Source organism: Lissotriton vulgaris, chromosome 1_1 (assembly GCF_964263255.1).
Source record: "Lissotriton vulgaris chromosome 1_1, aLisVul1.2, whole genome shotgun sequence".
In the NCBI taxonomy this organism is placed as follows: domain Eukaryota; kingdom Metazoa; phylum Chordata; class Amphibia; order Caudata; family Salamandridae; genus Lissotriton; species Lissotriton vulgaris.
The window spans coordinates 680,743,262-680,765,542 of NC_141685.1; the positions used below are offsets into that span (position 1 = coordinate 680,743,262).

Here is a 22,281-nt window from a genome sequence, read left to right on the forward strand (position 1 = left end):
TCCCCAATTTAAAATTAGAGTATTTTTCTTTTATCAGGGGACAGTCATGTGATTTGATTTATAATTTAATAATAACCCTATAGATCATTGGATTACCTTTGAATGATCACTATTTATTGACTTCTATTTAACAATTTTGTTTTTAAATATATTATCCATATGTATAATAGTGAATATATTTCAAAGTATCCTAATTTACAATATTCTCTCTTTTTGTTAATTAGAATCATACTTGTTCATTTCCCACTTCAATAATGTTTTATACATTTTTTTTATTTGGAATAACATAAGGGCTAAAGTAACCCCTGTCATAAAATATAAGACAATTGCAAGTCACCAAAGGATTCCATGACCAAATAGAGGAACCAGGCCAAAGTTCATATTGTTTCCTCTATTATTCCTCAACAGTAAATTAAATGTAATCGATTCTGGCTACCTTTTTCTAATTTCCTATCTTCACACCCAACTCTTAACACTACTACATTCTTATACTAGTTTTCTTCTTCTTATCATCTTCTATCTTTTTGTTTACTCTCTTTCTTTTCCTCTAACTACCTCACTCTCTTTCTTCCTGTCTTTTCCATTCTAAAACATAGTCTTATAGAATTGAATGTTTTAACATGTATAACTTATAAAAGCATATCATTGTAACCATATTTCTCTAACTGTTATCTTGTTCCCTTATTTCATAAAACGTATAAAAACTACAAGAAAAAAGAGCAAAGCGGTGAAACCATGCCTACAAACGAAACACAGTCACATAGCCCTGGTGCTGACAACTCTCCACTGACAAATAGTGTATTAGGGAATAGAATTTGTGCTCCTGTGCACAAATGTCTGTGGGTCTGGGGCCCTAATTACTTGAAATATCTAGCAAAACACTTCACACTTCTCAGTAGTCTGTGGTCATTCCATAGCAATCTGGCAAATGATAGAAGCTCAAGAGCAAACAACAACAGAAAAGAAGCCAAGCTTGAGGGGTGCATCTTATTGAACGAATCGGAAGGACTAAGCTAACAGAAAAACTTTAAATGTTTCATGAAAGAACTGAAAACACGGCTTGAGCATTTCTCTATTACTGCTAACAAGACAGTAATTGTCGGACAATACAGTTGGAAGACTCACACCCACCTTTTTTAAAACTCCAGAAATATACAAGCATTCTGGCGACCAAGACATCTCGGCATACTTGACAGACTGAACTACATAGCCTGCTTCCTATCAATGAACTACTGCAAGGACTGAAGCAACTACATTGATACACAATGCACTATACAAAATGTCTCAATTACAATAAATGCATGAAACTTGTACAAAAGTAAAATGATTAGCATGTTAAAAGAATAAGAACATTAATTATCTGCAACTAAGGAACTTCCACCATCATTTATATTATTTCTTTATTTTTGTGATGTTTAGCACAAAAACACACAATAGCGTTGATTTTCACTTATTTAACAAAATACATTTATAGCAATCTACAAATTGTTCAGTTTGAAAACATGTGCATAACATTTTATTAAAGACAATATTTTACATGTAGAATTCTCACTTAAAAAGTTTTTGTTTTAGTCATATATTTCTTTTTTTGATAAAGCATGACCTAATGAGGAAATAAGTGCCCCCGTTTAGCAAGTATGAAAAATGAGAACTTCAAAAAGATGCAATTTATTAATTAAACTATTGATCACTCTCAATTAAGGTTCTGCATGTAAAGAAAGATTATTTATTTATTTATTTTTTACAAAAGATCCCTTATCAAAAACATGCAGATATATGAGTGCTTTGTTTTTCCATATTTTAATATCAGAATTATATTACAACAGAACTGGACAGGCATTGGTAAAAACATTAGATTTTGGCACTTGAAGTATAAAAGAATGCACATAGTCAATATTTAAAGTAGAGGTCAACGGCATTATTAACATGATCTAGAAACTTCACCAAGAAAATAAAAACAGTGTAGAAAATAAATCAATACTGTACGTGAATCAATGCAGCAAGTATTCAAATACTGGATAGCAATGGTCAGTATAATTATATCCCACTGGCTAAGTTAATGACTCAGAAGAAATAAGGTAAACAAGTTGTTTACAAAAAACAACAAATTGCCAGAGGGGGCATATATCATATTCCATCCATTGACATCATGATCAATGCCATAAATGTGTATGGCAACAGAGAACTACACGTTTCCCTTCCTTTTATGAACAATACTGTACTACAGCATATACCCTGTAAAAGCTACCTCAGTCTATACTAAGGTAAAACCAAATGTTTTACCAGACAACATCTCCATGTCACACCTATTTACAATTTCTAGAAAATCATTAGCGTTCATACCATGGACGAAAAGATGAAATTGCTTGTGGAAATCCATTCGCCGTTAATCAAAATGCAAATACTCACAGGATTAAGGCTATTGACTACATAGCTTCCAATTCACATGGAGAGTTTTCTTTTCATGGGGGCATCCAACTACCAACAACATTTGTGTCAGGTCTTCATATCTATTAGTGGAAAATGTCATGTGGAGCATTTGATTTTTGCTGTCTTTTGCCAAGGTTGAAGAGCATGGCATTTGTAGCACATGCACAACTCAATATGCTGTCTTCGCTCACTGGAAGGACCTTGCATAAATTACCTTGCATTAATTCCAACCTATGCTGTCTGAGATGTAGACATAATTGGCAAACCATCTGTTTCACAGCAAGTCAAAGCCATAGAAATAGTTCATGACTGCAAATTACATCTCTTCCACCAGTAATGCTTTATAAATGCACGGATTTTACAGTTTTGATGTCGTTTACACTGATAATAGCATTGTGATCACGGTAAATGTACAGTACTGAGTATGAGATGTACTGGCCTAAAAATGTTTTTGTAAGCAGGTGAGACAGTGCTTTCCTTCAGGATGATAAACGAATTAGGGCACCTGCCTATGATAGAACAAACAATGAGACCAACGTTAGTTATGTAACCTCAATGTTTTGCAAATGCAATGATGAATGTTGATGAACTATTTTATGGTGAAATGGAATGTAATCATTTGGAAACATCAAAAGGGGATTGTAAAGTTTTTGGAACCAGGTGGATCTATTTTTTTTATTTCAAAAGACCATGTCAAAAACATCATGTGTATACGTTCACCTACAAAAAAGCAGCCCCATTGTGTCAAATCACTTGTACGAAACTAACTGTGAAAAATGTAAGAAGCATACCTCACTAATAAACAACTATTCCGTTCTTAGTGAATCACACCAAGGTGGAGGTGTTAGAGGTCACAGTCAGATTGGTTACAATAATCTGCAAAGTCTTTGCAGATTTGCAAAGTGACGGAATAGCTAAAACAAAGAAACGCTGTAAATACAGAATGTTGTAATCTATGCAAAAGTAGCCATTACTGTCATCCTTTTTAAACAAATGCAATATTAATCAAATAAGGTGAACACCAATCTGACAAAGCAATTAGTTTGTGGATTTCAAGAGATGTGCAATAGGTTTCATGTTAAATTAGCACCTTTTTGCTTTTAGGTGTTGGTGCAAGACCTGATTGTATCAACATTACATCAATAGTTGTTTCACCTACAAAATATTCCTGTGGTTTTATGAAATCAAATATCTCGAACCAGCAAAATCAAAACTGTTGGCACATTCAAGAAATAAAGTGTCTGCATTCCAGAGCAGTGTTTCCATTGATATCAGTCAGAGATTTCTCAGATTGATATACACTTTGAATGTTTTGCACATTTCTCTAGATTGTCGAGGATCTTGCCTTGTGCTTTTCTTTCCTGCAAGATTTGAAATCCAAAAGCTCATGCATGCCACATCAGCAATGTCCAAGCGTTGTTTGGCTGATTGCTCATAATTTGGCACATCAAGAAAAGTTTAAGCTCAAAGCCAAAAAGAGCACAAGCATCATCAACATACCCAATCTTCACTTCAGGTTATGACATCTGGAACAGATTTCATTCTTTGTATGCTCTTGTCGGGGAGCTGCCTTTGTAGAAGATATTGCGGGTGTTTTCTGGGCTATTCCCTCTTTCTGGAATTAAGATTATATTTGCCTTCCGTCTTAGAGTGGAGTCACGGCTAGAGGCAATTGATACAGTCTCAGAGCCAATTTCACTTCCTTCAACAGGTGTGACCCTAATTGTGGTAATTCCATGTGCATGCTGATCCATATTATCTATGTTGCTTCTGTTTCTCTCAATGGAACCAAAGGCATCTTTTAGTGATTCACAGCTTTCAGAGTCTCTATTGAGATCATTAAGCTCATAAGCCTGGCGAAGGGCACTTTTTTCATGTGCTTTCCATTTCCATGATCCACTCCCTTCACCTTCTTGTGGCATCTGAATGATTGGTCTATTGTTTTCTGGGTGGGCTTCCACCCTGACAATGCTTGTTGGTTCATGCTCTGTAAGGGCCTTGTATCTAATGGAACCAGTGCAGCTGACTGTACTCCCTTCGGAATTCTTAGGATTACCCTGGAGCATTCCTTGTTGCTTTGACATGGCTATGACTTGCATGATTCGTGGTTGGCTGTTGCTTCTACATGCCACACTCTTCTCAGCTACTTTTAACCACTTGGACCTGGCAGAATTTGTTTTAGGGGAGGTGTTTATTGCTTCATGGGTTTCTTCTGGAATATGCACCAGTTGTGAAGATCCAGGGCGAGACTGGATAGACACTCGAGGTCCACCAATAATTCCACTGCTATTGCATCCAGGCATACTACCAGGCTGGAGTTTAAAGTAGGGGTTGTTTTGGCAGTGGTGTTCGCCATTCATACCCACTCTGACAGGTTCAGAGCTAGACCGCATGTCCATAACTCGCTGTGGGGACAGGCCAGCTTCAGTCTCTATTACTTGAAGCGACAACTTTCTGCTTTCATTCTTACTCTTCCACTGGGACAGAAGTTGCTTTGATCGGGCAGAATCCATAGAGGCGTGAATAGATGCATTTCTCCTTGCTGTCTCATCCACTGCTGCTGAAGTGTGTACTCTTGGGAGAGTATTGCTAAAGGTCACCATATTCTCTTTTCCCATTGGACTCCTGGGTGTTATTATCTCCACGTCAGCACTTGCTCTTTTGATATTTGTTAGTGAACCAGTCTCTCTATGATTTCTATGCAAAACAGTTTCAGAAGGATGGGTTGAAAGGCCGTCACTGCTGCTGCTATTTTTTCCTGGTAAAGTCCGATTGGTCTCTTGGCTGAGGTCTGTTAAGGATCGTAAAGGTTCTCTTTGTTGGGGAGGTTGAGGCACATTATCTTCACTTGGCTGAAAGTTTCCAACTGCATAAAGACCCTATTCAAAAAACAAAGTAAAACTTAAATAATGAACAAAATATTTTTTCAAATAATTTGCCAAGTTTTATAAGGTTATGTCATTAACACATTGCAGTAGAATACAGTGTGAAGAGGAATCCCTTATAATAATTCACAACCTTAGTGAAGGCGAAGGAAGTTACCAGCGTTTTCAATATTGGGCACAAATACATACATTGATAAAATAAACATCCCTGTCCTTATAGTGTATTAGAGGCAGAGTGAGGTGAATGGGTGTCAGAGCACATATGGCTTTAATTCCAAGTAGGTTAGAAAAGGATGGTGTATTTACCACACCAAATAAATATCATAAGTCCTAGGTTAGATGTTTAACAGGTTCAGTAAAGTCCTTCTGGCGCATGTTTTTATCTGAAAATGAGGAATTATAGGCGGAATCAGTATTTAGTCAACAGCATTTGACATGGTTGTTCTTTTTCTGAGCCTTCAACATATTTTAGCAGTCATGTGAAAGCAGTGGGAGTATAATAATTTAAAACTCACCACTCTGATCCCTTCGCAAACTCAAATGTGTGCAGTGATCACAATTAACCCCAAACTAAGGGCCCCATTAGGATGGCAAAGTCCGCCCGCCATCCCGTCGTGTAAAGGGTCCGCGCTCCATAATGGTGGGGGTCCTGTGGCTGCCATTAGGATGCGCCCACCACAGTGGTGGGCGCATCCTGCATTCCTAACATTGTGGCGGGCGGTGCACTCAGCACCGCCCGCTACAATGCCAGGAAGGCATATGGTGCACTTCCATGCAAAACATGCCTTCCTGGCGGTGCCTGCCATGTTGTGCATTAAACTGCTGGGGAGTACCATAGGTACCCCCCTCCACCCCCCAGAGTCCCTGGGGACCTGCAACGGGCCCCACAGTCTATTCCCGCATGCCTTTCCATGGCAGTAATGCCGGCACAGGAAGGTATCTTTCCGCACCCATGGTAATATGGCTGGGGTTATCTAACAGACACAGACACAATGTTAAACCCTTTTACGCCCGGTCAACTCATTGACCGGGTGGTAAAGCAGAGGACGGTCTTTCCGTCTGCCGTGGTCCCCCCTGCCATAGAAATATAACGGGGGAAATGGGTGGCGGGCAGGGAAGGATCTCAGGCGGATTGAAACCGCCATGCGGGCGATGGCGGATCCGCCCGAAATCCTAATGGGCCTCCAAGTATGAGGGCTATAGAAATCTGGCAAGTCGAAAAGTGAGTGAGTAAACCAAGACATAGCAATACTTGCTCTCAAACAGAAGTTTTAAAGCCAAAAACAGAATCTTTGTGAACACATTTAATATAGAAGAATCAATAATTGAAATCTAACTGTATTTTTACTTTTCTATCCCATAATTTGTTATATTATGCAGATTCAAATGACCATATCCTTTGTCTATTTCTAAGTGTTTTTCTTTCTTAACATTGCATTCGGTTTTTCTTGGTGAACTGTGAATGTGTAACAGAAACGGAGCTGGATTTTACAACACAGTTTGCAATCCGACAAGCACCCAAATTAAATATGAAAATGCAACTTAGAATAAACTCCTTTGTATAGCATCAAACAACAACATGAATCAGATTTACAAAATTTTTGCATTATACAGATTTGTAGGTGTTCAGAAATTGGTTTCTTAGCAATTTACACAGGTTTGGGCGGTACCACATAAAACCTTTTGAGCATTGGATCCTTACTGGTCTTGTTGTGGTTGTTGTGTAGCTGCACAATCTAAGTACATTTTTTGGGGTAGGTGCACCATCTTAGATACGTTTTTTTAAACATAATTTTATTGCTTTCATTACATATATTAAATAATAAAATTCAATATTGTCCAACAACATTCAATGCAATTTTAGTCAAATACATCTACTCAATCATGCATACAATCTGTTTTAATATTCTTGTTCATATCATGTTCCCCCTCCCACGCTTTGTCCCATGAACCCCTCCCCCACCCCTCCAATTTGTGTATGTGGCCGCCATCAGTGAGTATCAGCATGTCTCATCCCAAATTGTGTCATTATTATGCCCCATGTCTTTTTCCCTCTATAACCACATTTTTGCCAGTGTGACATTGTTCTTTTCATTTGTTTTTTTTGTGTACTTTTGAGTAGCTGAGAACTCAGGAAGAAGCTAACATGGATGAGGTTTTTTTATGTAACGTTTTGGGAAGAGTCATTAAATGGTGCCAACGTTATTAAGAAACAAAAAAATCAATTTCCTCTGGAAACATGGCCCAAACTATACCTATCCTTTTTAAGTTTTTAGTGCAATCTAGCACCTACAAGATCAAGGTGCCAAATGCAGGCATCTGGTCATGCCAGACCGGGGCAAAGTCAAAAGATATTGCTGACCACAATGGAGCACGGGTCAGATACAAGCAGGGGATAGGCCCTGCTCTCAGTTTGCCTTCGGAATTAAAAGATTTCTTGAAGAAAAGTCACGAAGAAGGTAGAGTTCAGCAGGAAAAGGCAGAAAGCTATGTCTGAGGAAACATCGTCAGGGAGCTGCTCGATGAAGTCTTGATGAAGTTGTCAATGAAACTGGGAAAAAGCCCTAAGTGGGAAAAGTTGGATTACAAAGTAGATGTGGTCAACATAGTTAATGGAAGTGCGTCGTCATCAAGCCCAGTGAGGATTTTACCTTTAAGCATTCACAACTTCTTGGAAGTCGAAAACCTCCAGCAGATGAAGGTGCAGACTTTAGCCAAAGAGGGCTCCATGAGGCCAGATACCATCGTAGTATAGTCCCTATGACAGGCTTTGCTGCTGTGAAGAAGAACATAGCAGGAGCTGCCGCAAAGTCAAGCTGACCTTCCTTGCATGTTGGATGGATTGGCTGGCTGGTCAGTCCCGGTATTTTGTCGAATTCAGTTCTCCAGGCACTTTTTAGTAAAATATTTCGGAGTCCCAGGTTTTAGGGTAAGACCGGAGCAGAAACTCTACCACTATGTCCAAGGGTCCTACCTGTGGGGCAACATTTGGGGGGTTTGAACACACTCTAGCAGAGGCCAGGTGCAGTGTTCAAGGTCTCTAGTGCATCTAATGTCCCTGTAGCTCACACAGGAGGCCAGCCAACTAGCCTTTGGTGTCACTTATGGGGGTTCTAGGTTCAAGGAGGTGGGCCACCTCTCCTTCAAGCAACTAGGCACTCCTCTCGGAGCAGCAAGGAAGTCATCTAGGTCCAGACAGTCCTTCTGAAGTCTTTCAGAACTGTGAGTTAAAACCTGACTTTACCAATAAAAAGGATTTTAAATTACAATTCATTTGAGTCTAAACAAGATATTTTGACATGCCTCCAATGAAAAGTTATTACTTATTAAATGTAGTAAACCAACCCAAAGTTATGTAAAGGGAGAAATAGGCCGTCCAATAGTGAAAAGCAAATCTTGGGAGTTTCTCACTACCATACATGTAAAACGTAAACTCCTTTTTAAATACAATGCATCCTTCCCTATAAGCTTTTTTCCACCTCACATCTATACCTACCCCTCCCCCATTCACCTCTCAACCTCACTATATTTTTCAGCCTTGATTATTTTTCTGTCTCATGCTTCTCTCCTTCAGCCCACCTCATCTACCTCACACGTCACTCTTACCTTCTCACCTATCTCTACATATCTATGTACCTACTTTCGAAACTCTACTCCACATCTGTAAACAGCACCCACTCTTTCAAATTCACCCCTCTCCACCCGCCTCTGTCTCCCTGTCTCCCATGACCTCATCTCCCACTTCACTTATCTCTGTACCAACCTCTACAACTCTTCTGTGCTACAATTTCTCTCCACCCCCTCTCTGCACCTCTTTGCACAACTCTGTTTATGTCATTCTTTCTTATTGACCAACCATTCTTGTTTGGGAAGCAAAATGGAATATGTCCCAAGCTTCAATTATTTGGGTATTACCATCGACACTAAATTGTCATGGAAGCCACATATCTTTAGATGCAAGTCAACTCCGGTCCAAAATTCCATGGCAATTGTGAAAAAACATCACAAAAGGACATCTAAGTGTTGCCGGCCTTAGAAGTTAACAACTGCAGGGCACAAACAGCAACCCTCTGTGGCGGAGAACTTTGGGGCATTAATAACCAAAACAAGCTCACTGTGGAAGAGAATACATTTATAAACATGTGATTGCAGCTTCCAGTACATACATCCATGATTCCTATAATCCAAGACCTAAAACTCAGGCAAATTGAGCCACAAGCTATATTAAGACCTTTGCTACTTTGGGTTCGTCTGTGGACTATACAAGAGATAAACATTATAAAGAAGGGCTAACATAGATACTGGGGCTTGATCATAATGTAACACTGCCTTGGCTCTGACATTTGCGCTGTTGGTTCTACAAATTAGGTTTAAGAATCTACTGGGACGATCCCCAATCCTTATCACAGCTTTCAAAAAGAATCATGAAAAATTCATATTGGATGAAAATCCAGCATAGCATTCATCACAGTTCAAAAGTAGGAAGGTTGACTATGCAATGCTTAACTACAAAACTGGTCCCTTTGTTTGAGGTTTATATGGATGACATACAACCCCACCTTGCAAAGTCTTTATATAAGAAGTTTTGCTTTGATGTATTACTGATTAAATCCAATACATCCAAGTGGATGTGCAAAAATATAAATGAAAAAGACGCAATTTGCACACTAAATGCAGTAGAAAATATACCCACATATTATTCTTCTGGCCAGCTTGTATAATTCCCCGGAAAAAATGGATCAAACTAATCTGCATTATATTGGGTCCTGATTCCACTCAGAAGCATTACGTATTCTAAAAACAGAAAAATCGCAGATAATTGTTTTCAGCTCGAGTAGATATCTATTTGCTACAAATGTAATACGTAGGAGAAATGGATTGAAATTTTAAATCATTAGTGACTATTTTAATTATTGATTTTAGCACTGCATACTATGTATATAATCCCCTGTTTATGTTTATTATGTATTTGAAATTGATAATGTGACTGATGCATTAGCACTTAATCATCTACATGACTGAGAACGCACTTTGTTGTCCATAAATAGAACAGGCGCGTAGCTAGCATTGCACAGAAGTAACGCCCTCCAAAAAGTAGAGAAAAAATTAATGCAATTGCACTTCCTAATTTTACGGTTGTTCCCTTACCTAAATTTTACTATCCTACGTATTAGTGTACTTTATAGTGCTGTTTTTAAAGATGAACTTTGTATTCAGATTGATTTTAACAAATTTAAAAACATATGTCAGGCAATAACCTTGATACCACCATGGGCTGGTTTGGATTATTATATTGCACTAAATATCCAATAAGCACAAAATGTTGGAACTTGTGTCTTTTATGGTTTTCTAAATCAAATAAAGATTGAATTGATATTGCTTGATACCAACCCATCTTCTTTCTACCTCCATTTATTTTTCATTTGGATTAGATCACATTTTCCTCTTTACATTAAATATCTCTATACCTTACCTACATCACCTCTAACTCTTCTTCCCTACTTCTCCTCTCTAGCAGGACAATCCTCGTTACTGCTCTGCCCTTCTCCTTTCTTTTGCATCCTACTATTTCTCTTACACAACATAGCTAGAGGTAATTGCTTAGTTTGAAAAGTGTAATGTATAAAGCAGGGGAGGAGGTTAACATCACAGAAGGGAATTAATGATACATTCATCAGATTTGACCTAATGGAATGTAAAAATGTTTGGAACATTGTTTTGATTTTTACTGTTCCAGGAAAAATCACCACTCATGGAGTGGTATATGTGATTCCAAACATCCACCCATTAAAAATGCAAATACAAGCAATATGTGCATGTGGTTTACTGTCATATTATTTACTGGTCCACTAAACCTTCACTAAGACACCCATACCATGTCTTTCCTACAACAGGAAGAACAGTATTTTTGCATAATGTATTGTTCTTAATATATTGTTGTTGCAAGTCAAGAAATATTGATCCAAAGGCAAACAATTTCTTAAGCAGGCCTTGGTAAAGCTTTCTTGTGGTTGAATTTGACCGGAGGATGCTTGAGTTTTTAGCTATTTTTGTGTAACTCTGGTTCTGAAAATATAGCATGCTATTCAGTATTGTTTGGCATCATGATAGCCTAAGTTAGCTGAAAATGGTTAATTAATTAAAAGTTGTTCTGATCATGGGAACACAAAATATGTCTTGTTTGGGCACTTCATTTTATTTTTCATTATCTTAGGTAGTATAGTGGATACAGCCAGGAAACAAACAACAGACTGTCTTGATGGTATGCATCACTACTTTCTCTGGACTAACCACCCCAGTGAAGAACTCCACTAAGCAAAATGGGAAAATCATGACAGGCTTACTGTAGTGTAGTTCCTATATTCCCAATAGGCTTTGGACATTGGAATAATATATCCTATAGATTAAACGTAGGCATGAGGTCGTCTAGGTCCCTATCGAATATATTAAACCTAATAGTGAATGCCAGCTAGCTCAAAGGTCACTAGAAACTTTCTCGAATTCACAAGAAGGGTTTAGTTTCTGACAACCGGATAAACATGACAACTTTGTTTCCCAAGAATAAGAAATATAGCTCTAGAGTCGCGGAAACAATAGATAAGTATTTCACTCACTCACTCGTGCATGCTACGTTTCTACAGAGGTGCAGAGAAATAGAGAGACGGGCATTTTCAGTAAAAAGGTTTATTGAACAGTCTTCTTTCTCATGCAAGTAAAGTGAACTGCTACAATCGTGATGCAGACTGCAAAGTATAATGCGTACAGCGAGAACAATATTATAAAATAATACTGTAAGAGCATTGTATGGATGCTAAAGCATATATAAATACATACATACATAACAAGGGCTAAAAGTAATCAAATGGTGCTTCTAAAATACGCCTACCCCAATGTACATAACATAAGTCTAGTGCGCGGGAAGAAGTAAGTGTGGTGTAGCATAGGTTTAGTTTTTCTTTGCCAAAATTCTATCCAAGGTTTCGCTAGGTTCTAATCAGCTCTATACCTTTAGTTTAGAATGAAGGAGGTCTGGTATCTCAGTCTCGGGACTCGATTTCCCAACACCCCACAAGGGGAGCTTGGAAACACTGGAGCTGGATTCTCACCAAGAGAAATGCAACCTCTTGATCAGTGCGTCAGCTAGAGGGTCGACTTCCTTCGGCGCTTGCTGTAGTGAGCTGCGTCGGGCAAGTAGATAGTCGAACTGCTCCAAACAACCGTGTCTTGCTAGAGCAAGTGAAGGCATATTTATACCTTGAAAGTGTCTAGTTTGACGTAAAGTCAGGCATAATAACATGAGGAAAGAACCCCAAGGGAACAGTAGTTGTTTGTAAAGTACATGAGTTCTTGTACAAACCAATATCCAAGCAAGGGAAGGTCCCTGACTACTTAAGCGATTTTCCAAGAAATGGTGATGTTTTGCTACGGATGGAAGTAGCGCTGCCTATATTTGGTCTGCATGGACTACGTCTAAATAAGGGAATGATTTATATGCCTATACTAGGGCAGTGTGAATTGTACCTATATGAGGGCATGAACCGGGAAAATTCACTTGGATCCTAAACCACCACACAACATTACAACAATTTAAAGAACCAACCATGTTTGCACTAAAACGCATTAGGAACATCTGAGATAGCCTCATAAAATCGAACACTACACTGAATAGTCATGCCCCCCCTAACTACTATGTTAAATTTACCACCAGTGAAAGGCCACCACAAGTATGGATATTGCTCTACCTGTGAAAGCACAATAGAAGGAGATGGGTTCACCTACAGAAACATCAAATTCATACACACAGAATTTACTAATTTTAATTCCATGAATGTTGTTTACTGTGTGAACTGCCCATGTGAAAAAGCTTACATCAGGAAAACTAATCAAGAGATAAGCAAACAAATTGTCCAACAAAAATTGTGCATTTGTTGCAAAACCTTGAATGCACCTATGGTTCAACAGTACATTGAGAAAAACCACCTACTGAAAGATTTAAAATGGACAGTACTGAGGTACGTCAAAATCACTAATTTGTTAACTGAATGTTCTAAATGCAGCACACACACAAGCAAGCCATACCACAAAGGCTCACTGTACTACAACACCCAAAATGCACTGAGCAGAACACTACGATCAGGTGATGAAAGTCCATCTTGACTCTAATTTATTTTTACAATTACTCATGTCTTACTTTTACATATAGCTGATGGTTCCCGCTCCGCTTGCTGCATAAATATGCAAAGAATGCCCTGGACTGCAGAACAGGCCAGGAAACATGGTAGACTATACTTCCCATCTACCCGATGAGGCCATGACTTCATTTCTGGCGGCGTGTATCTAAAAGTCATTGCACTCAGATGCAGCCGGACCGCACAGTACCGGCTGCACTATGAGAAAGGCATTCTCTTGAAGCTAACTCAAGGAACATCATTCCAAACCCCATGGCACATTCTAGCATGCAATTAAACCAGGGAATGTAAAGATACTGACACTGCTTCCTCGCTTTGTTTCCGTATTTCCAGCAACGGGAGCAGATGCATTTGTAAGCAGAGCTAGGAGCAGCTATCTTTACGAGCCCTTCAAACAGAGGAATTCTAATCATCTGTGATTAATAATGCTCCCTAAATAAGTATTGTGAATTAACAACTCATGTACAACACAATATGTGCCTCTGATATTTGACATGCAGCATACTACAACCCTTTTAATCTTAATATATACCCATAGAGATCTTAAAAAATCCTAACAGCCATGGATTCCAAACAGGAACTATCTACCCAAAGGAGGACAGAAGCCTCCTTGAAACAATTACACTTTTTTATCCCCTGCTAACAGAATTGCTACATAGGAACCAAAGCCAATTCTTACAATAGACGCACCTTCTTTTTCTCTCCTCCTCACATAGAGGCCATCTTATGTGGAGCACCCTTTCCGCCTTTCAATTCATCAACAGGATCCCCAAGGGGGATACCACAATACACCTTCATAAGGTAGGTGCCTGTTTTAGGGCCCCAAAAAGTAGCAAGTATGACAATGTAATTCCCATGTAAAGATGACCTACAATTCCTGTTTTCTGTTTTATGTGTAGTGTCCTGAACAAGAAAGCATAAATCCCTGAGGAAGACCTTGCCTAACTAAATATCAGGCCCAAAGGAAAGGTCAAAACACGTTGGAGTGATACGTGTGTTAGGAGAGCCGACACAACCAGAAAAGGCCAATAATAGCCTCAAGACGGAAAGTGAAAGGATTCATATCTCCAACATTATTGAATAATGGTGGAATAGAGAGCTCTAACCATGCAGGGCCCCATGGTATTTTTAGGACTATACACTAAGAGGACAACAGTGTATTTCTTTAGAAACAGTAATATATGTTGAAAACGTATCTCTGTTGAAAGAGTCCCATATTAATATACATGTTGAACACTTATTTTTCTCTTCACTTGGAAGAAAAATGACTTGTCTCCAAATTTAGCTAAGAACTGTCTTTCCGCTGTTTTCAAATGGCTTGCACTTTCACAGCTTAATCAGGACAAGTCAGAGATACTGCTGTATGTAAATGTAAATGTAAATGTATAGGCATTTATATAGCGCACTACTTACCCGTAGGGTCCCAAGGCGCTTCGACCGCTGCGAAACCCTTCCTGGCTTCCCTGAGAGATGGTCCCTTAATGGGTATCTCCAGGGTGAGACCAGGCATCCCCGGCGGTCTGGTGGGGCCGTTAGTGAAGATGAGGCAAGCTAATGCCCAGAGTTGCCGAGTGTGATCGCTGATCAGAGTGGGCACCGAGGCGAGAGAATTATCGAGTCCGCTGACCCTGGTCCAGAAACCTGCCGCGCCGGGAATCGAACCCTGGTCCCGGGCCGTCCTCTGCTCTCGGGTCTGCCGCCTCTAACCAGTGAGCCACACTACTTCACAAGTAGTATGGCTCCTTCCCCCCTAATTTTAGGGAGTCGATCTGGCCTACAGAGTACCCAATGTCAAATTCTATCAGCAATCCAGTGAGGAATCTGGGGGTGTGGTTCAGCGAAGACCTTCGGTTCTCCCCTCAGGTAAAGAGATTAGCTGGTTCATGCTTCAGCATACTGAAATCTCAGAAAGTTTTTGCCTCTCCTGCCTAGATTCGCAAAAGAGATGGTGACATAATCTCTTTTTCTATCACTAATTGTTTATTCCAATGCACTTTACATTGGCTTGCCGGGCTACCAACTTAAAAAACTTCAAACAATACAAAATGCGGCCACAAGATTTCTGCTAGACATTGCCGGAAGATCTAGTATGAAATAACATCTGAGGGACCTTCACTGGCTCCCTGTGACCAGTCGGGTCCTGTTTAAGGCCCTTACTCTTGCGCATGGAGCGCTGTATGGAACGGGTCACCATATCTCATAAGGTGTCTTTGCTTTTATGAGTCCAAGAGATAACTGCGCTCTGCAGCACAATACCTACTTGTGGTTCCCCCTTTCTTCTTTCTCGCACGGGGGCAGTTCTCTTTCTTTTAAGGCTGCTGTAGCCTGGAATGCCCTTCTGTTCGAACTTTGGAATACTCAGGATTTCAGGTTATTTAAGAAGCATTAAAATACTTTGCTGTTCAATTAAGCTCCACCTGCTCAGCTGTATTTTGCTTGATGGCTGTTGCCCCGGGACACTCTTGAGTAGCCGTGCGCGTTACAAAAACCAAATAACATAACATAACATTTTCATTTTTTTTCTCAAACAATATGTGAATTGGTCAGTGTATGTATTGAAAAGTCATGTCATTCATTTGCCTGTTTTATTCTCTTCAAGTCAATTTGTACTTAATGTCATTAAGTTGTATTAGGATGTAAAAATGGTTGGGGATGGATTACAGGTCCACTAGGAGAAAACAATCATTGTCTAAAATAATTTTGTGCAATGATTAGGTCACAAGTTTATCAGTATGTCTTGATTCACATGCTGGTCATGTAAGTCTATAAAGATATGGAAGTGTCAGGGTTTAAAAAAAATTATTATTCAAATAATTACCAACGGCATTTATTAAGCAAAGGCACTGAATAATCATGCACCCTATACAACAATTTCACTAATTTGTGGTATAGGGCGCAACACTTTGTATATCTTACCTTAGCCAATTAGTGCCTGTAGCATGGTTATGGTCACATGACTAGGTGTAGCAGACAGATGACCATTGTGTATTCCTCCTAGGCATCAACAAACAATAGGGAGCTTAAGTGTGCTTGGATGGGTGTTATATCCTAATGTTTCTATCTTTTATGTTATGTTTTATGCTCTTGGTGCATGTTGCATCACATCTTTCCTTGTCTCCATGGTGCTTAGAATGTCAGCTTCTTGGAAGCTCCAGGGGAGTCAGTGATTGCTGAGTTGGCTGATGATGGGCGCTGCTTTGTGAGGGTCCTTGGTGCTGACTTGCTTTACTGAAGAATAAACCTACATCTTTACCTTCATTACTGCGTGGACTGTCTTCCTTTGGATGTAACATGAATTGACGACTACTGGTATTGAAGCCAGCACCCTGAGAACCTACTGCTAGGTGTGTTTACCTTCACTTTAAACATTTCAAGAAAACCTCCAACCCTTGCAGCCTCCTTTTCACAGATATTTTCAGCCTTTTGCTGCACTTGTGGAGCCTTGTGGAGCCTTCAGTTTATTCAACCACATTATCGACGACAATTAAAAGAGGCTCTACAAATCGTACTTTTCAGCCTCTTTTGTCATGATTGTGCTCTCACCACCTTGTGGAATACTTATTGGCACTTCATTTCCCTTACCTTTAACCCCGTTGGCCGACAGGAGCACTACCTCCCTAGTGCTGCCGTCAGCCAACGGCCGACGGAGCCCCGCCCACCCTTTAGAACACCCGCACTGTGGCGGTTAAGGCGTTAAGAGACTTCTACACATTTGGATTCTTTTCAAGAGCCCTTTGGCATTCCTAGCCTGCGTGGTGATGAGCGCACCCTCTTTCAAAGTTGCAGTCATATGAGCACTTTGGGCTTCGTGCATTTTAATTGATTTGGGCATTTTGGCTTACCTTAGCCTGCGTGGTGATGCGCACACCTCCTAAGAATATCTCCTTTTTGATGGGCATTCTAGTGCTTTGAGCATATCTTTTATTTTATACAGATTCTTCATTTTGTCTGGTGTTTTAAATACTGGTGAGATTCCTAAGTGGAAAAATTACTTCCTTATATATTCATTGGTGAGTACTTTATGCGCAGTGTTTTAATTATTATTTGGGTACACTCAATTTATTTTCAACATTACTGACAGTTTTCAAGCGCGGTGGCACACACACCTATTCTACATTTTATTTTACTGAACATTTAACATTTATTTCATGGTAAATTCATTACAATTTTAGTATTTTATGTTATTAAGGGCCATATGTAGGTAAATAATATTTACCGATTCTAAAATACTGAATTTTACCGATTTGGTATTTCAGGATCGGTAAATGGTATGTAGGTATTGATTCGGTAAATTTTACTGAATCAGTAAAATTCGGTAATTATCGATTCAGTATTTACCGATTCGGTAATTCCCATCATTCCTATGGACCTAGAGACCCATAGGAATTATTGGGAATTACCGATTCGGTAAATACCGAATCGGTAATAGGGGGAAGACTTACAAGGGTGGCAGGGTGTCACATTGACACCCGGTTGCACCCCTGAATAGTGCATGGGTGCACATGTGGCACACATACATGCCCTAAGGGCATGCATGTCTGCCACATGGCACTTTTGGAAAAGCACAAATTTGCTTTCTCAAAGGTTTTCGATATTTACCCCCAACTTTTAGTTGGGGGTAAATACCGAATCCTTAACTCAGAAAAGCACTCACTTGAGTGCTCCCTACATTAAGGATTTGGTAATTTACTGAATCGGTATTTTAAGGAATCTGTAATTTACTGATTCCTTAAATTACCGATTTGGTAAATTACCGAATCCTTAAATTTGGCCCCTACATATCAAATGCCCAATACTGGTCGGTAACGGCCGAAATTCTGTAATTTCGTCTGTTACCGACCGGTATTGGGCTACCTACATATGGCCCATATTGCATTGTTATTTAAAATATTGCTACTTTAACATGGCGCTTCAAGCAGCTATTCTTCCGTCTTCATTTTTGTCAGATCCTGGTACTCCTAAGGTTAAATGGACCCAATGGTATAAATATTTTAATAGTTATTTATTAACCATAGATGGTGTCAAATTTTATGCTGTTAGGAAGAATTCCATGCTTTACAATTGTTTAGGTTCTGAAGGTCAGAGAATTTTTGATCATCAACCACTTATAGTTCGCCCTCTGTCTGATGATTGGTATAAATTTGCTGAAGCTATAGCCAGGTTAGAAAAACATTTTAAAGATGAGCCTAGTGTTATCTTTGAAAGGCATAGATTTCTTACTCATAAACAATATGAACATGAAAATATTGGCATATTTTTAGCTCAGTTAAGAGCACTTACAACTACATGTGAATTTGTTGTTCCAATTGATCATTATCTTAGAGACCAGATTGTTGTAAATTGTTATGATTCTAAAGTTCAGGGAAGAATTTTATGTTGCAGAAATCCTTCTTTAGCAGAAACTTTAGCAATAGCCAGAGGCATTGTACATTTCATTTCTGCTGGTAAGGAATTAAGTAAGGCTAAAGGTGTTAACACTGAAGTATTGAACAAGATTAGTCAAAAACCTGTTTCCAATTCCAATACGAATGTTAGTAAACCCTCTTCTTCTAATTCAAATGTTAAAAGAACAGATCGAAACACTTCTTGTTTCAGATGTGGCTCTAAGTCACATGTAGTAAATTCTCCAATGTGTCCAGCTCTTGGTAAACTCTGTACTAATTGTAAAAAAATTGGTCATTTTTCAAAGGCATGCAGAAATCCCAATAAAGTCATGGGTTTGAATACACAAGAATTGCAAAGTGTTTCTAGTGCACATATTGAAGACACTCATAATAACAAAATTATTTTGTCTATGGTGAATATTGATTCCAATTCTGTGGATAACGGGGGGGATCCTATTTGTGATATTATAATTGGAGATGTTGACACCAGATTTAGGGCCTCATTATGATGGAGGATTTTCCGCCTCCTCCGGGCCAGGGAAAGCCACTTCCGGCCCAGAGGAGGCGGAAAATCCTCTGCGGACTCACCAAAGACCCACCGCCACATTATGATGGCTGGTGGGTCTTGGTTACTGTTTGCTGCTTTTCCGCCGCGGTCAGATTACAACCGCGGCGGAAAAGCTCTCATTTGGCTGGCAGTGTCTATCAGACACCGCCAGCCAAATTAGGAAGCATTTGTAAACATGCTTTTCCGCTGCGGTTTTTCCGCCGTGGAAAAGCATGTGTACTTTTGATTTTGGGGGCCCGTTGCGGGCCCCCAGGGTGTTAGCGGGTGGGGGGTGCACATGGGGGGTACCTATGGTACCCCCCAGCATTTACTTGCACAAAGCGGCAGGCACAGCGCGGGGCCTGCCGCTTTGTGCATGTAAATGTTAAACATGCACTTTTAACATTGCGGCGGGTGCTACTTGAAGCAGCACCCGCCGCAATGTTAAATATCCAGGATGTGACCGCCAGGGTGGCGGTCACATCCTAATCGCACATGAGGGAACGCCGCAGCCCATCGGACATTCCCTCATCCTCTGGGGTCGCGGACAGACGCAAGTCCGTCCGCGATCCTAATAAGGCCCTATGTGTGGATTCTGGTTCTCCCATAACCATCCTCTCTGATACATTCTTTTTAAAAGAATGGAAGAATTTAGAATTACTTCCACCCGACATCCGCACTGTTGCTTTTGGTGGTCAAGAGATAGACATGATGGGTTATTTTCTTCAATCCCTTCAATTCAAAGATAGATCTATTTCCACTAAGACTAATGTAGCAAAAATAGGTCGTAACATCTTAGGTTGGAGAGACCAAGGTAAACTTGGCATGATTTTAAGACCTGGCACTGAACTTCCCATTTCTCTGGTTAATATATCTCAAGATAATATTTCTTCCTTGGATTCTCTTCTAAAAAAACACCAACAAGTATTTAATGATACATTAGGCATGGTAAAAGGTTATGAGCATAAAATTATTTTAAAGCCTGATGGCATCCCTTTTGTTCACAAGGTAAGAAATGTTCATTTGAGCATTAGAGAAAAGTTGAAGGAACATATTAAAAAATTAAGCTTTGATGGGGTCATTGAGCCTGTTGACTCCTCTTTATGGGTTTCTCCCATTGTGGTCCCTTTAAAAAAGAATTCTGATGAGCTCCGACTGTGCACTGACTTAAGATCTTTAAATAAAAACTTTCAGGTTGATTGTTTCCCTTTATAAAGGATTTAAGACATGCTTGCTCAACTCTCTTGTACAAAGATATTTTCCACGACTGACTTAAGAGCTGCTTATCATCAGATTGAACTCAATAAAGACTCTTGTGATCTTACAACTTTCAACACTCCTTTTGGAGCATTTTGCTTTCTCAGAATGGCTTTTGGCCTTGCCTCAGCAGCATCTGTCTTTCAGAAACTTATGTTTCAGCTCCTTGGGGATGAGAAGGATGTTGTTACTTATCAGGATGACATTTTAATCTCTTCTAACCCTGTCAAGCATCACTTACTCAAACTTGACCGAGTTTTGAGCATTTTGAAAGACCATGGAATGACTGTTACAAAACAGAAATGCAAATTTTTAATGGAGGAGGTTGAGTACTTGGGTCATGTAATTTTTTCAACAGGTATCAGACCCATACAAGACCTTATGAAAGCCATCAATGATTGTGCCCAACCTACTGACAAGGATCAATTTAGTTATTTTCTAGGCCTCAGTGAGTATTACTCTCGCTTTGTACACAATTTTGCTTTAGTAAGTGAACCTTTAAGAAGGCTCGGGAGCAATATAAAATTTAAATGGCAAGAAGAACAGACAGAGGCCTTCAGAAATTTAAATAAGTTAATTTGTCAATGCACCTGCACTTCAACCGTTCAATGATAGTGCTAAGTCAATTGTTATTGTAGATGCTAGTAATTCAGGTCTTGGTGCTGTTGTAAGCCAAATGATTGATGGAATTGAACAAACAGTTGCTTTTGCTTCCCGCAGACTTTCAGTTGCTGAAAAGAACTACAGTACAATTGGAAAGGAGGCTGTAGCTTGTGTTTGGAGTGCTAATCATTATGCAACCTTTTTGTGGGGGAAGAGAATTTCTGTTAGTCTCTGATCATAAACCTCTTGCTTTTATGTGGAATGACAAAGGTTTAAGCAATGCCAGTCCTGGATCGATTCTATCATTTTCAAAATTCTACGAGTTTAATTTCACTATGAGACACATTCCTGGAGGAAACTTTTTTAGAGCCGATTTTCTTTCCAGGTGCCCCTCCAATTCTGTGACTGTTGGAGTATAGCCAGTTGTATCCCTTCCCCCGTGTGAAGAGATAACCCTATTCACTAGAACAAAAAGAAATGTGTTCCTTATGTAACGTAACTGATTCTATGTAAAGTGCTTTGATAACATGTAACGGAACTGGTGCTATGTAAAGCGCTCTGATAACCTTCAAGTTCGCGCTATATAAAACTCTAAAAATAAAATAAAATAAATAAAATAAATTCAGCTGATGATACGTCTACTTTTGAAGACACAGAATGTGTTATTGGATTTGTGGATGGTTTCGCTTTATCTAAAGATGTCATTTCGTACCATGATTGGGAACGTATTTCTGTGTCTGATGAATCTCAAACCTCACTTAAGAGATTCATTTCTGTAGATTGGCCTAGAGAAGCCCAAGTTGCAAAAATAAAATAATCTTTCTTTAAAGTTAAAGAGGAATAAAGTGTAGAAGGACTCTTTCTCATGAGAGGTTCCGTAATAATTCCTCCCGCTCAATTGAGAAGCAGACTCATTGCTTTGGCTCACAAGCGACATGTGGGTGTTACTGGTACTTAAAAGAGACTACGTTTATATTATTGGTTGC

The 22,281-nt window shown here is 39.4% G+C and overlaps 1 protein-coding gene across 1 annotated transcript in view; it reads right to left on the reverse strand.

The window, feature by feature from the left end:
* Positions 1-1,375: 1,375 nt before the first annotated feature.
* PLPPR4 (phospholipid phosphatase related 4) overlaps positions 1,376-22,281 on the reverse strand; it is a 278,566-nt gene continuing 257,660 nt past the window's right edge. The window contains exon 7 of the mRNA XM_086954653.1: positions 1,376-5,309. Within this exon, the coding sequence (XP_086810779.1) occupies positions 3,969-5,309 (1,341 nt within the window). The 3' untranslated portion in view covers positions 1,376-3,968. The remainder of the gene's footprint in view (positions 5,310-22,281) is intronic.